Source organism: Sparus aurata, chromosome 2 (genome assembly GCF_900880675.1).
Source record: "Sparus aurata chromosome 2, fSpaAur1.1, whole genome shotgun sequence".
Taxonomy (NCBI): domain Eukaryota; kingdom Metazoa; phylum Chordata; class Actinopteri; order Spariformes; family Sparidae; genus Sparus; species Sparus aurata.
In genome coordinates, this window is record NC_044188.1 from 9,291,691 (window position 1) to 9,306,206 (window position 14,516).

General features: G+C 41.7%; 1 protein-coding gene across 1 annotated transcript; it reads right to left on the bottom strand.

Moving 5' to 3' along the window:
* Positions 1 to 7,071: 7,071 nt before the first annotated feature.
* Positions 7,072 to 13,339, bottom strand: ywhag2 (3-monooxygenase/tryptophan 5-monooxygenase activation protein, gamma polypeptide 2). Its single transcript, XM_030395855.1, has 2 exons — positions 13,059 to 13,339; positions 7,072 to 9,451 (listed from the first exon to the last, which is right to left on the bottom strand). The coding sequence occupies exons 1-2, from the start codon at positions 13,143 to 13,145 to the stop codon at positions 8,795 to 8,797; spliced, it is 744 nt and encodes a 247-aa protein (XP_030251715.1). The 5' UTR covers positions 13,146 to 13,339; the 3' UTR covers positions 7,072 to 8,794.
* Positions 13,340 to 14,516: the final 1,177 nt, after the last annotated feature.

Below are 14,516 nucleotides of genomic sequence, written 5' to 3' on the forward strand. Positions count from 1 at the left end.
AGGACTTCGGGGAACATAGGATCGTGGAAGGTAAGACCTCAAGAACATAGGATCTTGGGAACATAGCATCCTGGAATGTAAAACCTCAAGAACATAGGATCTTGGGAACATAGGATCCTGGAATGTAAGACCTCAAGAACATAGGACCTTGGGGACAGAGGACTCCGGGAACATAGGATGCTTGAATGTAAGACCTAATGAACATGGGATCTTGGGAACATAGGATCCTGGAACATAAGACCTCAAGAACATAGGACCTTGGGATCATAGAACTTTGGTAACATCAGATCTTAGCGACATAGAACCCTTGGAATATAGAATCCTAGGAACATAGAACCCTGGGAAAACACATATAGAACTGGGGAACACAGAACAATCGAAACATAGAATACAATACAATACAAGCACTAAGTAGTAACTGTTGCAGTAGCCTTTTCAGACCAAGATATGTCCTTGGTGGTTATTCTGCTTGTGTTTATATGAGTGTACCTTTTACACCGTTGTTTATTTATGTATTTATTAAAAGGGAAGAGGGCTAATTGGACGTAGCAAACTAGCTGCTAACACATCTCTCAGGCGGCCAGTGGGAGCTACAGGGCAGTCGGTGTCGGCATGGTCAGAGTGCATGTTCATATCTTTTAGAGGAGCAGCTGTGAATGGAGAAAATGTATCCTGCTCTTTCTGGTATCCACAATCCTACCGACTCCAGCTTTAACAGATGATTCCACAGCGCCAGAAGTCTTCATATTACATGAAGTCATTAACAGTTCGTTATCACTTTGTGTCTGTGGTGGGATCTCAGACAACCAAAATAGATATTAGATATAATGTGCAAATTCACACCACATCCTGCCAGACAAGTGACTCACTTTCATTTGTGTAAAAACAGTCATGACAAGTATGAGTATGAATGAAAATCTTTTAATAATCATGCAGTATAGTTAACTGTTTCGCTGTGTGTGGCCTCCTGGCTGCAGACGTCACCGGGTCAGAGCTCTGTCAGAGGAGGTCAAACAGATGGGTCACCTCCTCTGACAGCGAGCTGACTGCAGAGGAAACCTCCTACTGTACAACTGTCCAGGGAGGATTCGGACGCTTCAGGGTTGATTTCAAGAAGTCACTTACCCACCATTAGTGGCTTGTTGATGTTGTGTTGAATGCAATTTCTTGGATTTTTTTCCTTTTTATAATAGAAATGTTTTTGTTCACAGCTCTGCATCCCAGACTTCACAGGACTGGCTAAAGGGAAAATGACTGAAAGAGGAAATTTCCAAAAGGCAAGTGCACACATGTTGTCGTCCAAATGTAAGACCAAGCTATTCATTTCACAATAATAAAAATCTTTTTCTGCTCTGTCTTAAAATATTCTCAGAGTACTTTTGCAACCCCATTATTCTTCATCATTTCAGTGAGTCAGTGACTGCAGCTGACTTTTTTCTCAACAGTGCGACTGAAGATGAAGCTAGATTTCTGCAAGCTACAGACAGGAAAACAGAAAATGAAAGCTTTGTTTATGTAGCATAGGGTAGAGGGTCTTAGTAAAGACAATAGAGTACCAGTGTAGTTACTTTGTTTCTATTATTAACATTATAAGGGCATTAAACTCAGTTTATATTTGAGAATAAATTAAGTCATCCATGTATTTTCTCAGATATGTAATAAAGACATTTAATAAGAATTTACATAATGAAGTAACATTTTTGTTTTGATGATGATGGATTTTTTTTCTTTTTGAAGGCGACGTGGTGTGACTGTGACTCTCCTGCAATGGGAGGCCTGGACAGAACATGCAGCGTGACGTAACTGTGAGACAGCAGGGGGACGGAGGGGGAGGAGGAGGGGGTAGGACTTAATTTTAGACTCACCTTTTACAAACTTCTGCTCATCACAGAAGTCTCTGTAGTTATGAATAATCTCCTCGAGAGTTATTAGGAATCGGTTTGATCATCAGAAATGACAAACAGGAAAATGCTAAAACTCTTCAGCTGACAGCAGCGTTGCTGTATGTTGCAGCCAGATGGAGAGCGCTCATTCGGAGGACGAAGCTCTCCAAAAAAAAAAGAAAAAAAGAAATCATATGATGACACTTCACCGCCGCCTATCACATGCAATGTATCCTGCAATGTTTTGGGACAAGTGCTCTCCCTAAAATAGTTTCTTAAAAACCTTCAGCTGAACGTTGTGGCACTTTTTGATAAATAATACAAAGTCTAAATGTTATCGTGAATAATTCATGCTGCAGCAGTCATGCATAACAGCTGTCTTTGTGCCTGAGAGAGTTGGCAGCGCTCTTTGTCCTATCATAAGAAAATAACACGGTGGGATGAACTTTGAGAAAAAAACGGCAGATATCGGAGTTGATTATCTTTTATTATCTGTGTGATACCATGTCATGTCGTGTGTTTGCTCAGCTGGAGGTAAAACTGATGAATCAGGCTCTCTTAACTGAAGATATGAACTCTCACCATCCATACAGAGGCACAGAGTCTTTATAGTGGAGGGGCTGTCACATTGATGTCTCTGGTCTACTCACTGTCTACTCACAGGCTGCAGGGAGACCTATTTATAGATCTGTCTCTGTTCTCTGCTTCTACGTCGGTCCCCTCTTTCCCTCCATCTCTCTTTTTTCTTTCCTCCCCTCCCTCTAATGGGTTGATATTTCTGGAGCTGTACTGCTATTATCTTCTTTTGCATCTTTGAGGTGCAGATCACGTTACGTCAGATCATAAACTTTTCAACATCCGACTTGTCTGTTTTATCAGTGGCGGTGCTCAGGAATATAATCTCCAGTGCTGAAGAAAAGTGACTTAAACATTAATCGGAGTCTTTATTCCGAACACCTGGTTGGTCGTGGGCATGTTTCACTTCCAGGCCTCCAAACCTTGCAAAGCCACTGATCTTCATCCATCCATCTTTATTCTTGGGGGCGTCTCAAGTTTTAATTACTTGTGAGTCAAACTTCAGGCTGCTGTCATTCAGCGTCCGGTCCATGGAGCTGTCACTTTTGCCCCAGAGCAACACAACTAGCCGTGACAGCCATGTGGTTTGGTTAGTGATGAATGGTTCAACAGTGTCTGTGAGACGGCTGAGCCACAGGAGGTTAAATGCCTTTTAGGGCAAGAAATGCTGCGTTCAGTGTCGAGTTAACAAAGAAAAATCAATAGACTACAACTGAGCTCAGGCCTTGTGATGACCTTTTGGCAAAAATCATTGACCTCATGTCTTCTGAGTAAACAACAGCAAAGGGAGGACTTGAGGAAACCGGTAAGGTGGTGTTAAAAAAACAATAAAGAAGAAAAATGGGTTATTAACGGACTGAAACAAGAGTACAGCAGTTGTACTTGAGCTAAATGTTAACGTCAGCATGTTAGCAATGTCATGTTTAACATGATCCTTAGTTCACTCCATAACAAAAATGTTATCGATCTTAAATGAAATTTCACAGCAATCCATCCAATATTTGTAAAGATACTGTAGCGGTGTTGTGCTGTGAAGGCGCTTCAACCCGGTGCGTTGAGTTTAGTCTCAATTGCCATTGAGCTAAACATAAGATGCATTTATCATGTGTTAGCAGATTATGTAACATGACTTTGACGACTTTATGTTGACAAGAAATGTGTTATACTTGGCGCCAATCTGCCATTAGTGTCACAGGTGGAATATTGTGTGTTATCAGCAAGTCAGATCAAGGAATAACACTTCATGGTCCCATGTGTAATATTATTCAAATTCTGATATGAGAGCAATTTCATGTTACACCTGTTGATGTCGGTTTTTTTTGGTTTGTTTGTTTCACAAATTTCACAAATGAATGCCTTTCTTTTCTCCTGGATTATTTTCTTTTCCCTGTTTTTCTCCTGAAAAAAAGACGGTTGCAAACATGAGAAAAAAAATTTCTAGTGGAAAAATCATTTGGTTCCCCCCGTGTAAAAAATGTATAAAATAAAATTCTCGAAAAAAAAATCTTTACTGGTTTTCACACATGAAAAAAATATTTATTTTTCCTCCTTAAAAATGTTTTCACAAACGGACAAAAACTTAAGGAACTTAGAAAGATTACCCTGGAGAAAAAACTTTTTTTTTCAGAAAAATAATTCTCACATGCACCTCAGGGCTCCGTAATTTAAGGTTAGCTTAACAGAAAAAAAAAAAAAAAACATGGGAAACACCCAGCTCCGTACAAAGGTAACAAGCTCTTCATACAGGCACACCTCTAAGGTGTAGAAATGACAGGTCACACTTTCACAGTTGTCTTGTGCTGGACTGTTTTCTTGGAGTTACAGGTGGGCTGAGCCAGGCTAGCTGTTTCCTGCTGTTTCCAGTGTTTATGCAAGGCTAAGCTAACTGGCTGCTGGCATCTGATTTAGCTACAGGATAAACACGGGAGTGGAATTGATCTTCTCAAGTCTTCCATAAAGCTAATAAGCGTATTTCCCCAAATTTCAAACAATTTCTTCAAATGAAGTGCTCTCATACCTTCATTTTGTAAATCTGTTATCCTGAACCTGACAGTTATTTTTTTCACAAACTTGAAAGAGCTGATGAAATTCAACGAGGACAGAAATAGCCCACCTGTCCCTGTCTCATCTTCACAATGTACCTTGCTTCCACAGTTTATTTATAATCCATCATCAAAGATACGGAGTCTTTTGTGTCATCAGGACCTTTTCAATAAGAAGCTGTAAGAGTGGCATCACAGTCCACTGATGCTAACGAGGAGTTCGATCCAGTGATTTGGAGGCCGTTCGCCTTTGTCCGACATAATTACGGCTCGATGATCACTTGTGCCTTGTCATCCTGGCCTCCCCTCGCGGAAATAATGCCTCATGTGATGAAAGTGTTCAGACGGAGCCGTTATTGTGGAAGTGCAAGTGAAGCAGAACAGTTTTTCTGTTTCATGTGGATCCTGTAGATGCGACCTTTAAACATCGTCTTCTCCAGGGATGCAGATTACATCAATTTAATAAACTAATTTGAGTAGATATGCAAACAAGATGAATTATATATTTTCTTTCGTGAGGGTTGTGTGGTTAGATTTACAAGAATTTACCATTAAAAATGTTAAATTGAATTTGCAGCTGCCAGAGATTCAATTTCACGTCCATCAGTGGGCCCCGCTGCTTTTCGGGATGTATAATGTCACCAACGTTTACAGTTGATGATGATGACACCAACGTCCCTGAAAGTGTAGCAGTGCATTAAAACACAGGCTGGAAGATGGGTTGGTGCTGAATCCTAATGCCTCCTGTACGCTTTGAGCTTTCTTTTTTTTTTTTTTTACAGGATGCAATAGGTGTCTGAGCAGTGCAGCAAGGAGCCTGGCTAATAGTGGGATACTTATTATAGCCCTAGCAACAGCAACGGGATTGGTGGCTGCGGAGAGTGAGCCTGTCAGCGATTGGCTGCCGAGGAGGACAGCTCAAAGCACAGAATTTCATCTCATGAAAGGTTCAGTGCAGCAGGCTGCAGCAAGAGGCTGCAGTCTGAGGGTGGGCGATCCAGCAGTTTGCCACTTCAGCTTATCAATCAGTGTGAGGGCTCGACTTTGAAACACACAGATACCCTAATTACTCCGATAAACTCGAGCTTTTGTGGTAAAAACACGGGTCGTGCATGTGTATTGAATAGAAAATCAAACCCTCCTTCCACCGCCCATCATGAGACGCTGCATTTTGATTTAATATCTCTGCTGTGATTGTAAAACCGGCCGTCTTTTGGAGCAATATTCTTTGATCTGTGCTCTGATTTAGTTAATGATTAGCAAATCGGTCTTGGAAAGGATCCTCTATTAAGACATACTGTGGCTGTTGTGAGAGCTGGCAGCGTCTCTGCACTGCAGCTGATATAAGACTCCATCTCATACGTTCACCCACAAACACTCATCACATGCAGTGGTGCATCCACACGAATGCAAACACACACACACACACCTGCTATGTGACGCACGCAGGGGTAACCTGAGGTCATACCGACTTCCTGCATCAATGTGTAGGCTGTAAAAAAACTCAACGGTAATGAACTCACGGAATGAGAAGAGATGAGCTGTGTTTTCTGGTCATGGTTTTCTGTAAATGGCTGCGTTACAGAGAGAAATGAAAATAAAGAATAATACCGATAAACAAATAACTTTAATGGGCAACAGATGGCAACCAAAAAAACTCCTCAGAGCATACAGTTTGTATCCCCCCCCCCCACCCACCCACCCTCTGCTAGCTTCCAGTAGGTCAGCTCTGCTCGGATCTAAATTTGTGATTTAAATCAAGGATCAACATCCAGAAATAATGAAACACAAACCACAGAGAAACACAAATTAATCGAAACAAAGGAACACAATGCATGTATTCTTGGCAATGAGTGAACGTCTCTTCTTCAACAAAGAAAAAGTGAAAGAAAAAAAATCAGTTTCCACTTGTTGTAACACACAAAACCTGAAACAAACTGACATGTATGATTCGACCCCCCCCCCCTTCCCCAGCTCTGATGTTCATAAGCTTGTGTGTGCACGGTTGTGCATTAGGATTTCATGCTATTTGTCCGGCGAGCCTTTTCGACACCATCAACTTTACACTACGTTAAAAATAAATCAAAGCAGCTGTGACATACAGTGCGAGCTCGCGGAGGCTGACTCATGATGGTGACATAATTGGCATACCATGAGCGAGGTTGTGTGACTGACCTTAAGGCTTTTGGTTTCTCTCTTAAGCCATCACATGTGAGATAAAAAATAAAAGTCCCCTAAACCCCCCCCGAAAAAAGAAACTGCCATCTGTATGAATATATTAATGTAATAATCTATAGAACTAGCAGCATTATGATGTAAATCCGTTCAGCAGCTTTTCTGTGCTCTTAAGCAGCTTCCTAGTGTCTTAAAAGTTTTGTTCTGATTTTGCTAATCGATAACCGCTTTTTCTACTGAATCGCCTGTGAGTCTTACTATTTGTGCATTGGTGTTGAATATTCATATCTGTGTGCTGTACAGAGAGCAGACACATGTAAAAAAGTGAGGAACCACCGACGGGAAACTATTACATGCTTTTTGCAGGAACTTCAAATACTGGCAGATAAATCCTCTTTTTTTTTTTTTTTTTTTTTCCTCTTTCTGTGAAGGTTAAGTTGCAAATGAGGCATATCAAATAATGATACAGGCACAGAAAAGAAAGCACATACTGTACTCTGGGCACAAAACAAAAGCCTTGTTTTTTTTTCCTTCCTCAAAAAAACAAAAAATCTTCTCATAGGTGACGATACAACAATACACTAGACCACCACGGAAATGGTGCATGTATAATTTAGTCATATTCTTTTTTATTATCATAGCTATTATTTCGGTTCTTGTGCAACTGCTACATAATGACTCACATTCAAGATATTTTTGTCACTCAGGAACAGCTAAAATGTATAAAAACAAACAAACGAAGAGAGAAAAAAAAAAAGAGAAAGGTATACTGTCAGAAATAAAATATGGTCCATGTTTGTGGATTCATAACAGAAACATTGAGCCTGAAAACTTCACCATTATTAAAACTGGATAGCATGACAGAAAAAAGTACTTAAATACTGTTCAAAAAATATCATAATCATACTTCAATGTGACGAAAAACACCAGCTGGCAAAGGTTAAGTGATCACTGGTGGGTTTTTATCTTCCTTTTTTTTTCTTTCATTAACAAATTAAATACACATATTGCATGTCACTATAGCAACGCCCATTACAGGTCAATTTTTACGATCACCATTTTGGTATAGCAAATCAAAAAACCATAACAAAAAGAACGGAAATAAATTAGAGATCAGAAATCAAAACATCAGACAAAGCCTGTTTTTCTCAATCATATGAATACTTAACACCCACAGTATAAGTTAATAAAGTCAAGCTACTGTATATAAATACATCACCAGCATGCACAATATTGAATAATCGATATTATTGTTGTCATCATCTTACACTGAAGAAACAGTATAGTAGGCAAGTGCATTTAATAAAACAAACACAGAAGTAAACCACAAACTCTGAAGCTGCTTTTATTTATTTTTTTGTCTTTTTTTGTCTTTTTTTTTATTGTTTTATATCGTTAAGTCTCTGCCTCTTTGTAATCTTCACCTCCAAAAAGAATCTATGGTTCCAGTGACATAACAGACTAATCTGTGAGATGCCAAATACACTTCAGACAGAAAGAGGGGAATCGATTTTATGATCCAGTCCTCGATTTCACTCCTTTCAATTAGTTGTTTTAAATATTTTTTTTTAAAAGGGGAGGGGGGGGACTAATCGGTTTATAACTTCCTTTATTCTCATTTTAAGTGTGAGTTTAAAATTAATATCTTTCTGGGCCCCTTTTTTTCTCATATATAGACGACTACTGGAACCAATGCAAACTAGTTTTGTGAGGCATTCCCGTTCAAGCATTTTCTCTCTCAAGTGACTCAAATGCATCTCTATCACGCAAAAACCTAACTAAGCAGCTTATCTTGACAGAACAAGATCAGTTCCTATGCCAGTGTGAGGCTGCCATTTCAATCCAACAACAACCACTTCAGGCTGATTGACTGACATATCAGTGGTTTTGGCAAATGTCAAAGAGAAAATCAAGAAGACGGAGGCCCCATTCAACTGTATATATATTTCTATATATATTTAAACTAAGATTTAACCTCCACTCTCACCTCTCTTTTGATTCTTTTCTTTAAACACATGGAAAAATAAAGAACTGCTGCTGCGGTAGTATCATCGGCAAAAGCGGCTGCCAAAGTCCACCGGCCCTTCATATATTTTTTTTTCGACGTGTGGTTTCTCTTTAATTGTTGCCCTCCCCTCCCTCGTCATCCTGCTGGTCACTTGTCCACAGTGTCAAGTTGTCTCGGAGCAGCTGCATGATGAGAGTGGAGTCTTTGTAGGAGTCCTCGTTGAGGGTGTCGAGCTCGGCGATAGCGTCGTCGAAGGCGGTCTTGGCCAGATGACAGGCCTGCTCCGGGGCGTTCTGGATCTCGTAGTAAAACACAGAGTAGTTGAGAGCTAAGCCCAGGCGGATGGGGTGGGTGGGCTGCATGTGCTCCTTGCTGATCTCGTGGGCCTCGTTGTAGGCCTTCTCCGACGACTCCACCACCGTGGCCCTCTTCTCCCCCGTGGCCACCTCGGCCAGGTACCGGTAGTAGTCGCCCTTCATCTTCAGGTAGAACACCTTGCTCTCGTGCTGCGTCTCGCTGCAATTCTTGATCAGGAAGTTGTCCAGAAGATTGAGCACATCCTGGCACACGGCCTCCAGCTCCTTCTCAATCTTCTCCCGGTAGGCCCTGACCATCTCAATCTTCTTCTCATTGCCGTCGGCCGAGGTCTTCTGCTCAATGCTGGAGATCACCCTCCAGGAGGAGCGACGGGCCCCCACCACGTTCTTGTAGGCAACGGACAGGAGGTTCCTCTCCTCATTGGACAGGGCCTCGTTCAGCTCTGTTACCTGGGAAGACAGGAAAATTGACCTTTTTATTCGCCAGATCAAGAGCAGAGGTCTTGATTAACAGCACCAGATGGCATTTAAATGACACACAAACAAATATGAGAACATATCGAGAGTTGGTGACTCTTTTTGGGTTCTGGTTTCTGGTTTTCGGTAGGTTTTGGATTATTAGTAGGAAAGAAAGTAGTAATTTCGAGGTGCAATATTGGGGGCAAACACAAGTGCCGAACACAAACTGGCGAAACTCTACTTTCCTAGTTTGTCTGTCGTCTCTTTACTTCCGTCTGAAATATAGGCATAACAATGCCCTCAACATGAGACTTTAATGAAAATCAAACAACAAAGTCACCTTAGATTGATCATGAAAATGATCAACAGTGAATCGATGATGAACATAATCGTTAGTTCCCGCCCTAATGAATCAAACATGCTGTCTTTTCACATGACAGACTCCGGACTAACAGTACAGTTCACAGCACAGACGTTGAGCAATGTATCACTCGTCATATGCAATCCCCAGTTTCCATGCCGATCCCTTAATTTAGTGCACCAGTAGCTCCAGCTGTCCCGTGTAATGCTAGTTAGTGAGAGGAATATTCAAGATAGTCGGCGGCAGTGGGGGGTTGGGAGAGGACGGGAAGGCGAAAGGAGGTCTGGCAATGGCTGAAATGTTCCCACGAGCACTGCGAGGCAGCTGCACTGTAAGTGAAAACCATCACTGCACAGGCGGTTCACGTGTCCCAGTGACCTTCTCTCCGGCTCAAACTGACCTTTTTACCTGTCTAAGACACCACGGCGTGACATCACTCGAAGCTCGACTGTTAAATTTAGATCTTGACGGATCAGTTTGATAGTTGGGCGGTTGTCAAAGAGGCCGCGTTACTATAAAAAGCCGGTAGTATTCAGGGTATGTGATTGGAACATGGCCTCTGTCAGATCGATAACAAATAAAAAAGAAACATGGAGCCGCTTTTCATCTGAGAAGCTCCTCGAGAATTACGTCTATATCCTCTCTTATCAATTATTTCTCAGCGCTGACATTTTCTGCTGAGGCAGAGGAGCACGAAGATGGCTCAGGATCGCTGACGTCACTCACACTGAGTGGATGGAGCGCAGGGCTCAACCTATAGAGACGGAGGCGCCTTCACTCTGCCTCTCCAAAAACTGTAACACAACCTACGCATGCTAATGATGACATCTACAGTCAAATGAAGCAGATTTCGGCTCATTAGATGACTCAACTGTTTTTTTTTTTTTGTAAAGGAAATGAAACAGGTCATCGGGCTGAGTGTAAAATTGATTACAGCCTGTTGAAATTAACACAAATACTGAGATTTCAAGGGCTCCGCTGCTTCAAGATCCTCATTTAGAGCTCAAATAAAACCTAGCAATGCATGAATTCAATTAAATCAAGGTTAATTTGTTAATCAATCGTTCATTTTAAATATTTTTGGGGCGAATATGTGAAAATGCCATTTGTTTCAGCTCCACAAATGTAAATATTTGGTGTTTTTCTGACTCTGACTAAATGTCTTTGGGGTTGGTGGACAATCCATCGATTATTTTTGCATCTGTAGATTTATTTTCCATCACAAAATATCTAGATTTGTCTGTTAATCCAAAATGGAAACAGTCGTCATCTTGCAGACCAAAATCCTCGAGCTTAAAAAAACCCCAACATGAGTCAATAAGTAGACAGTGAATTTGATAATCAATCATTTTTAGGCAAAGATTAACTAGATTTAGCTCCACAAATATGAATACTCGTCGAATATCTCTGGGCTTTTCTAATTGGCAGATCGAAAAGAAAATATTTTTCTATAGTTTCTGGTAAAGTGACGTCTTAAAATGTCTACATTTGTCTGACCATCAATCGGTTAATCAATGATGACATAATCGTTTACTTGCAGCCCAAAGAGTCGCCATGAAACAATCTGAAAAGCCTGCTGCGTTGAGAATGGACCGGTCATATTTTTCACGAGGAAAACAGCCGTGATCAGCTCTCGTTTGTCATTTCTGGCTGCAATGGCGAGGGATTCCCTTTGATTAGAGAGTGAGAGTACACACCCCTGCAAAAGGGCCCAGTTTGGACCGCACTGACATGGCAGATTGTTTAAAGGGAAAGGAATCCCTCCCTGCTCACACATCATCCCACCTCCTGCAACCAGAAACCCTCGATGACAAATGATCCACGGGGGGGGTTGCTTCTTCTAACTCCCATCCCTCCTGAGGAACCAAAGACAAAATGTTCCTCCCTTTTAAAGTACGTATGACGATTTCTAATCTATACGTGAGCTCACACAGGGGCCCCGGCTTTGGAGACTCCCAGGATGCTCTTGGTTCCAGTATGAGCCGGTGTGACACAGCAGTTTTTTTTTTTTTTTTCTAAACCACTGGTGGTGGCGGTGAATCCAGTTCCCAGAATTTCTTAAGGGGGAGGGAGAGGGGAGGGAGGGAGCGAGGGGGGGGGGGGGGGGGGGGGGGTAAAAAAGGAAAAAGCAGACAAAGGCTCTGTCCTCAAGAGGGGCCAATAAGAGCTGAGAGGGCTCCTGTGAGGCAGGCCACCCATGTCATCCTCCCTGCATCAAATATCACAGCACTTCATCGGGGTCGTTAACCCAAAATGACTTTTTTGGGAAAAAAAGCTGCCGGATTTCAGGATGAAATCTGTCCGGGTGGGGAGGAGGAGGGAAGCAGCACAAGTACGAGAGGAGAAAAACAAAAAGCAGCACAATCAAAATCTGATCATATTGACTCACTGCAATATGACAAAGAATATTCTAGAGAGAGATTCTACTGCCTCCTACGTCTGTTTGGAGGAAAGAGCAGCAGTGAGGGCTCCACTTCTCCAGGCAGTCATGCTCAGAAAAAAAAAAGACGCACCGGAGCATTTCTTTAAACCAGAGTGGAGATTCTGATAATGTGGATTATTTTAATTAATTTGACAAAGAGAGGAGGAAGAGGAGGAGGAGGAGGCAGCAGCAGCCTCACATGGCTCCCAGCAGCTTTCAGAAAAACGGGCTTAAAGGAGGGAGGGGAGGTGTGGTGGGAAGAAGAAGAAGAAGAAGGAGAAGAAGGAGAAGCAGTTGAGCAGAGCCATTATGTGATATGAGCTGAGAGATGAAGCTCAGGCCTCTGTGATAATTCATTGCAATATTCCCCTTCATTGAGCGGCGCGGCCGACAGAAAGGCACCGCCCAAGGAGCAGACGATTTGGACTCGGACTCGCAGGAGGAGGAGGAGAGGAGGAGAGGAGGGGGGCAGGAAAGAAAAAAAGCGCTGAGCTGTCGATGAAGCGTTAGACATTAAGAGATATCACACAGTATTTCCTCCATGATGTCTTAAAGCAGTGAGGTAATAATCAAGTCAGTGTGAGCCGCCGATTTTTTCTTTCTTTCTTTCTTTCTTTTTTTTTTTTTTTTATAGCCAGCACAGACAGTCGAGATTTTGCGGGGACGAGCTCTTCTTTTTACGCACGGACAGCGCCGATCACACATCACTCACACACACACACACACACACACACACACACACGCACTCAAAATCACCATTACGAGGTCTTTTCTTCTTCTTTTTTTTTTTTTTTTTTTTTTTTGAATGGACTTACCGATTTCATAGCTGCTGCCATGTCATCATATCTCTCAGCCTGTTCAGCCAGCCTGGCTTTCTGCACCAGCTGCTCGCGATCAACCATGTTTTAGATGATGTTTGGTTGCTGTGTCGAGCTGCTCTACTCGGGTTTTGGGGATGAAATGATTGATATTTTTAAATCGCAATGCAGTGAAATCCTACGCGAACCTAATGCTGCAGCTGTTCCCTGCTGTCTGTCTGCTCCTCCGTGCGGGACACCCTCTCCTCTCTCTCTCTCTCTCTCTCTCTCTCTCCCTCACCCCTCCTCTCCTCCTCCTCCTCCTCACACACTCTCCCAGGGCTGCGTCATCACTCAGAAAGGTGGGTGTCTGTGCCAATGATGTAACACTCCATACATGGGAAAGGCGTATGGAGGATGGATGGATGGGAGCAGCTGGGTGAAAGGCCTTCTGGGAAATGGAGTCCTCTAGAAGGAGAGGCGTGTACAGGCTGATTGCTGGTGAGGAGAGAGTGGAGGAGGGGAGGAGGGGAGACTGGGTGTGACACAGCATCTCGGTGTGGGCGCTGCTGGTGGGGCAGGATGGAGCTTCAGGGTAGATTTGATGCAGCGCAGACTACTCGAGTCATTTACTCCATTACAAATGATAAATCTGCTTTCAAAACGTCGGTGAACCCTCCTGCAACTGTTGATGTGTATAATTTTATTTTAACTTTCATGTTTGGATCATTTTGCCTGTGTTATTCATACATTTTGGTGAAGATATTTTTTCCTTTAAATTTCATCCTCGGCTCATTTGATAAGTCATTACAGCATATAATCATGCATCCCATGTTATCAGTTCATGTTTATTATTCTTATATTGTATTTTATAAACTGTTCAAATCAAATTTTGAGTGCAATATTATTTTATTTCATACTTTTGTATTCATACATTTTTTATTGCAATTGTTGTGCATTATGGACAAAACCTGTTTTTATACCATGTTTTATTTTTCAGTCGCTTGTTAAGCAATTTACACTTTTAGCATTTTGATTTGTTTGAAAGGTGCTATATAAATAAAGTTTGATTAATTGATCAGGCAGATTTTTTTTTTATTTTTACTTTTTTAAAAACATTTTTTACTAGAGACTGCAATTCACCTGTATTTTGGCCCATAGACCAAATGCCATTTCCCTTTCATTGCCTCATAATTAAACGTAACCCTTATGTAACTGATAAATATGGAGCCCAGGAGGTGAAATGGATGTGTTGTTTTTTTGTTTAGTTTTTTGTAAAATGAGTTACTCATACCTAAATAAAAGAAACATATAGTAAGATGGTCTCGATCGGTATCACTGGGCATGTGTTTAACCTACTGCGACTGTTTCGGCTTTTCACCCTCACAAATGTACAGATTTTTGGGGGCGGGATTTAGTAAAACATTTGTGAGTATATTTTGTATGGAAAAAAAAAAAAAATGGTGGTGTTTTTAT

Excerpts from the sequence above, each read along its gene's own strand:
- ywhag2 (XM_030395855.1), bottom strand. The coding sequence starts at position 13,145 with ATGGTTGATCGCGAGCAGCTGGTGCAGAAAGCCAGGCTGGCTGAACAG. Across the intron at positions 9,452-13,058 it reads TGGCAGCAGCTATGAAATCG|GTAACAGAGCTGAACGAGGC; the intron begins GTAAGTCCATTC and ends CTGTCTTCCCAG.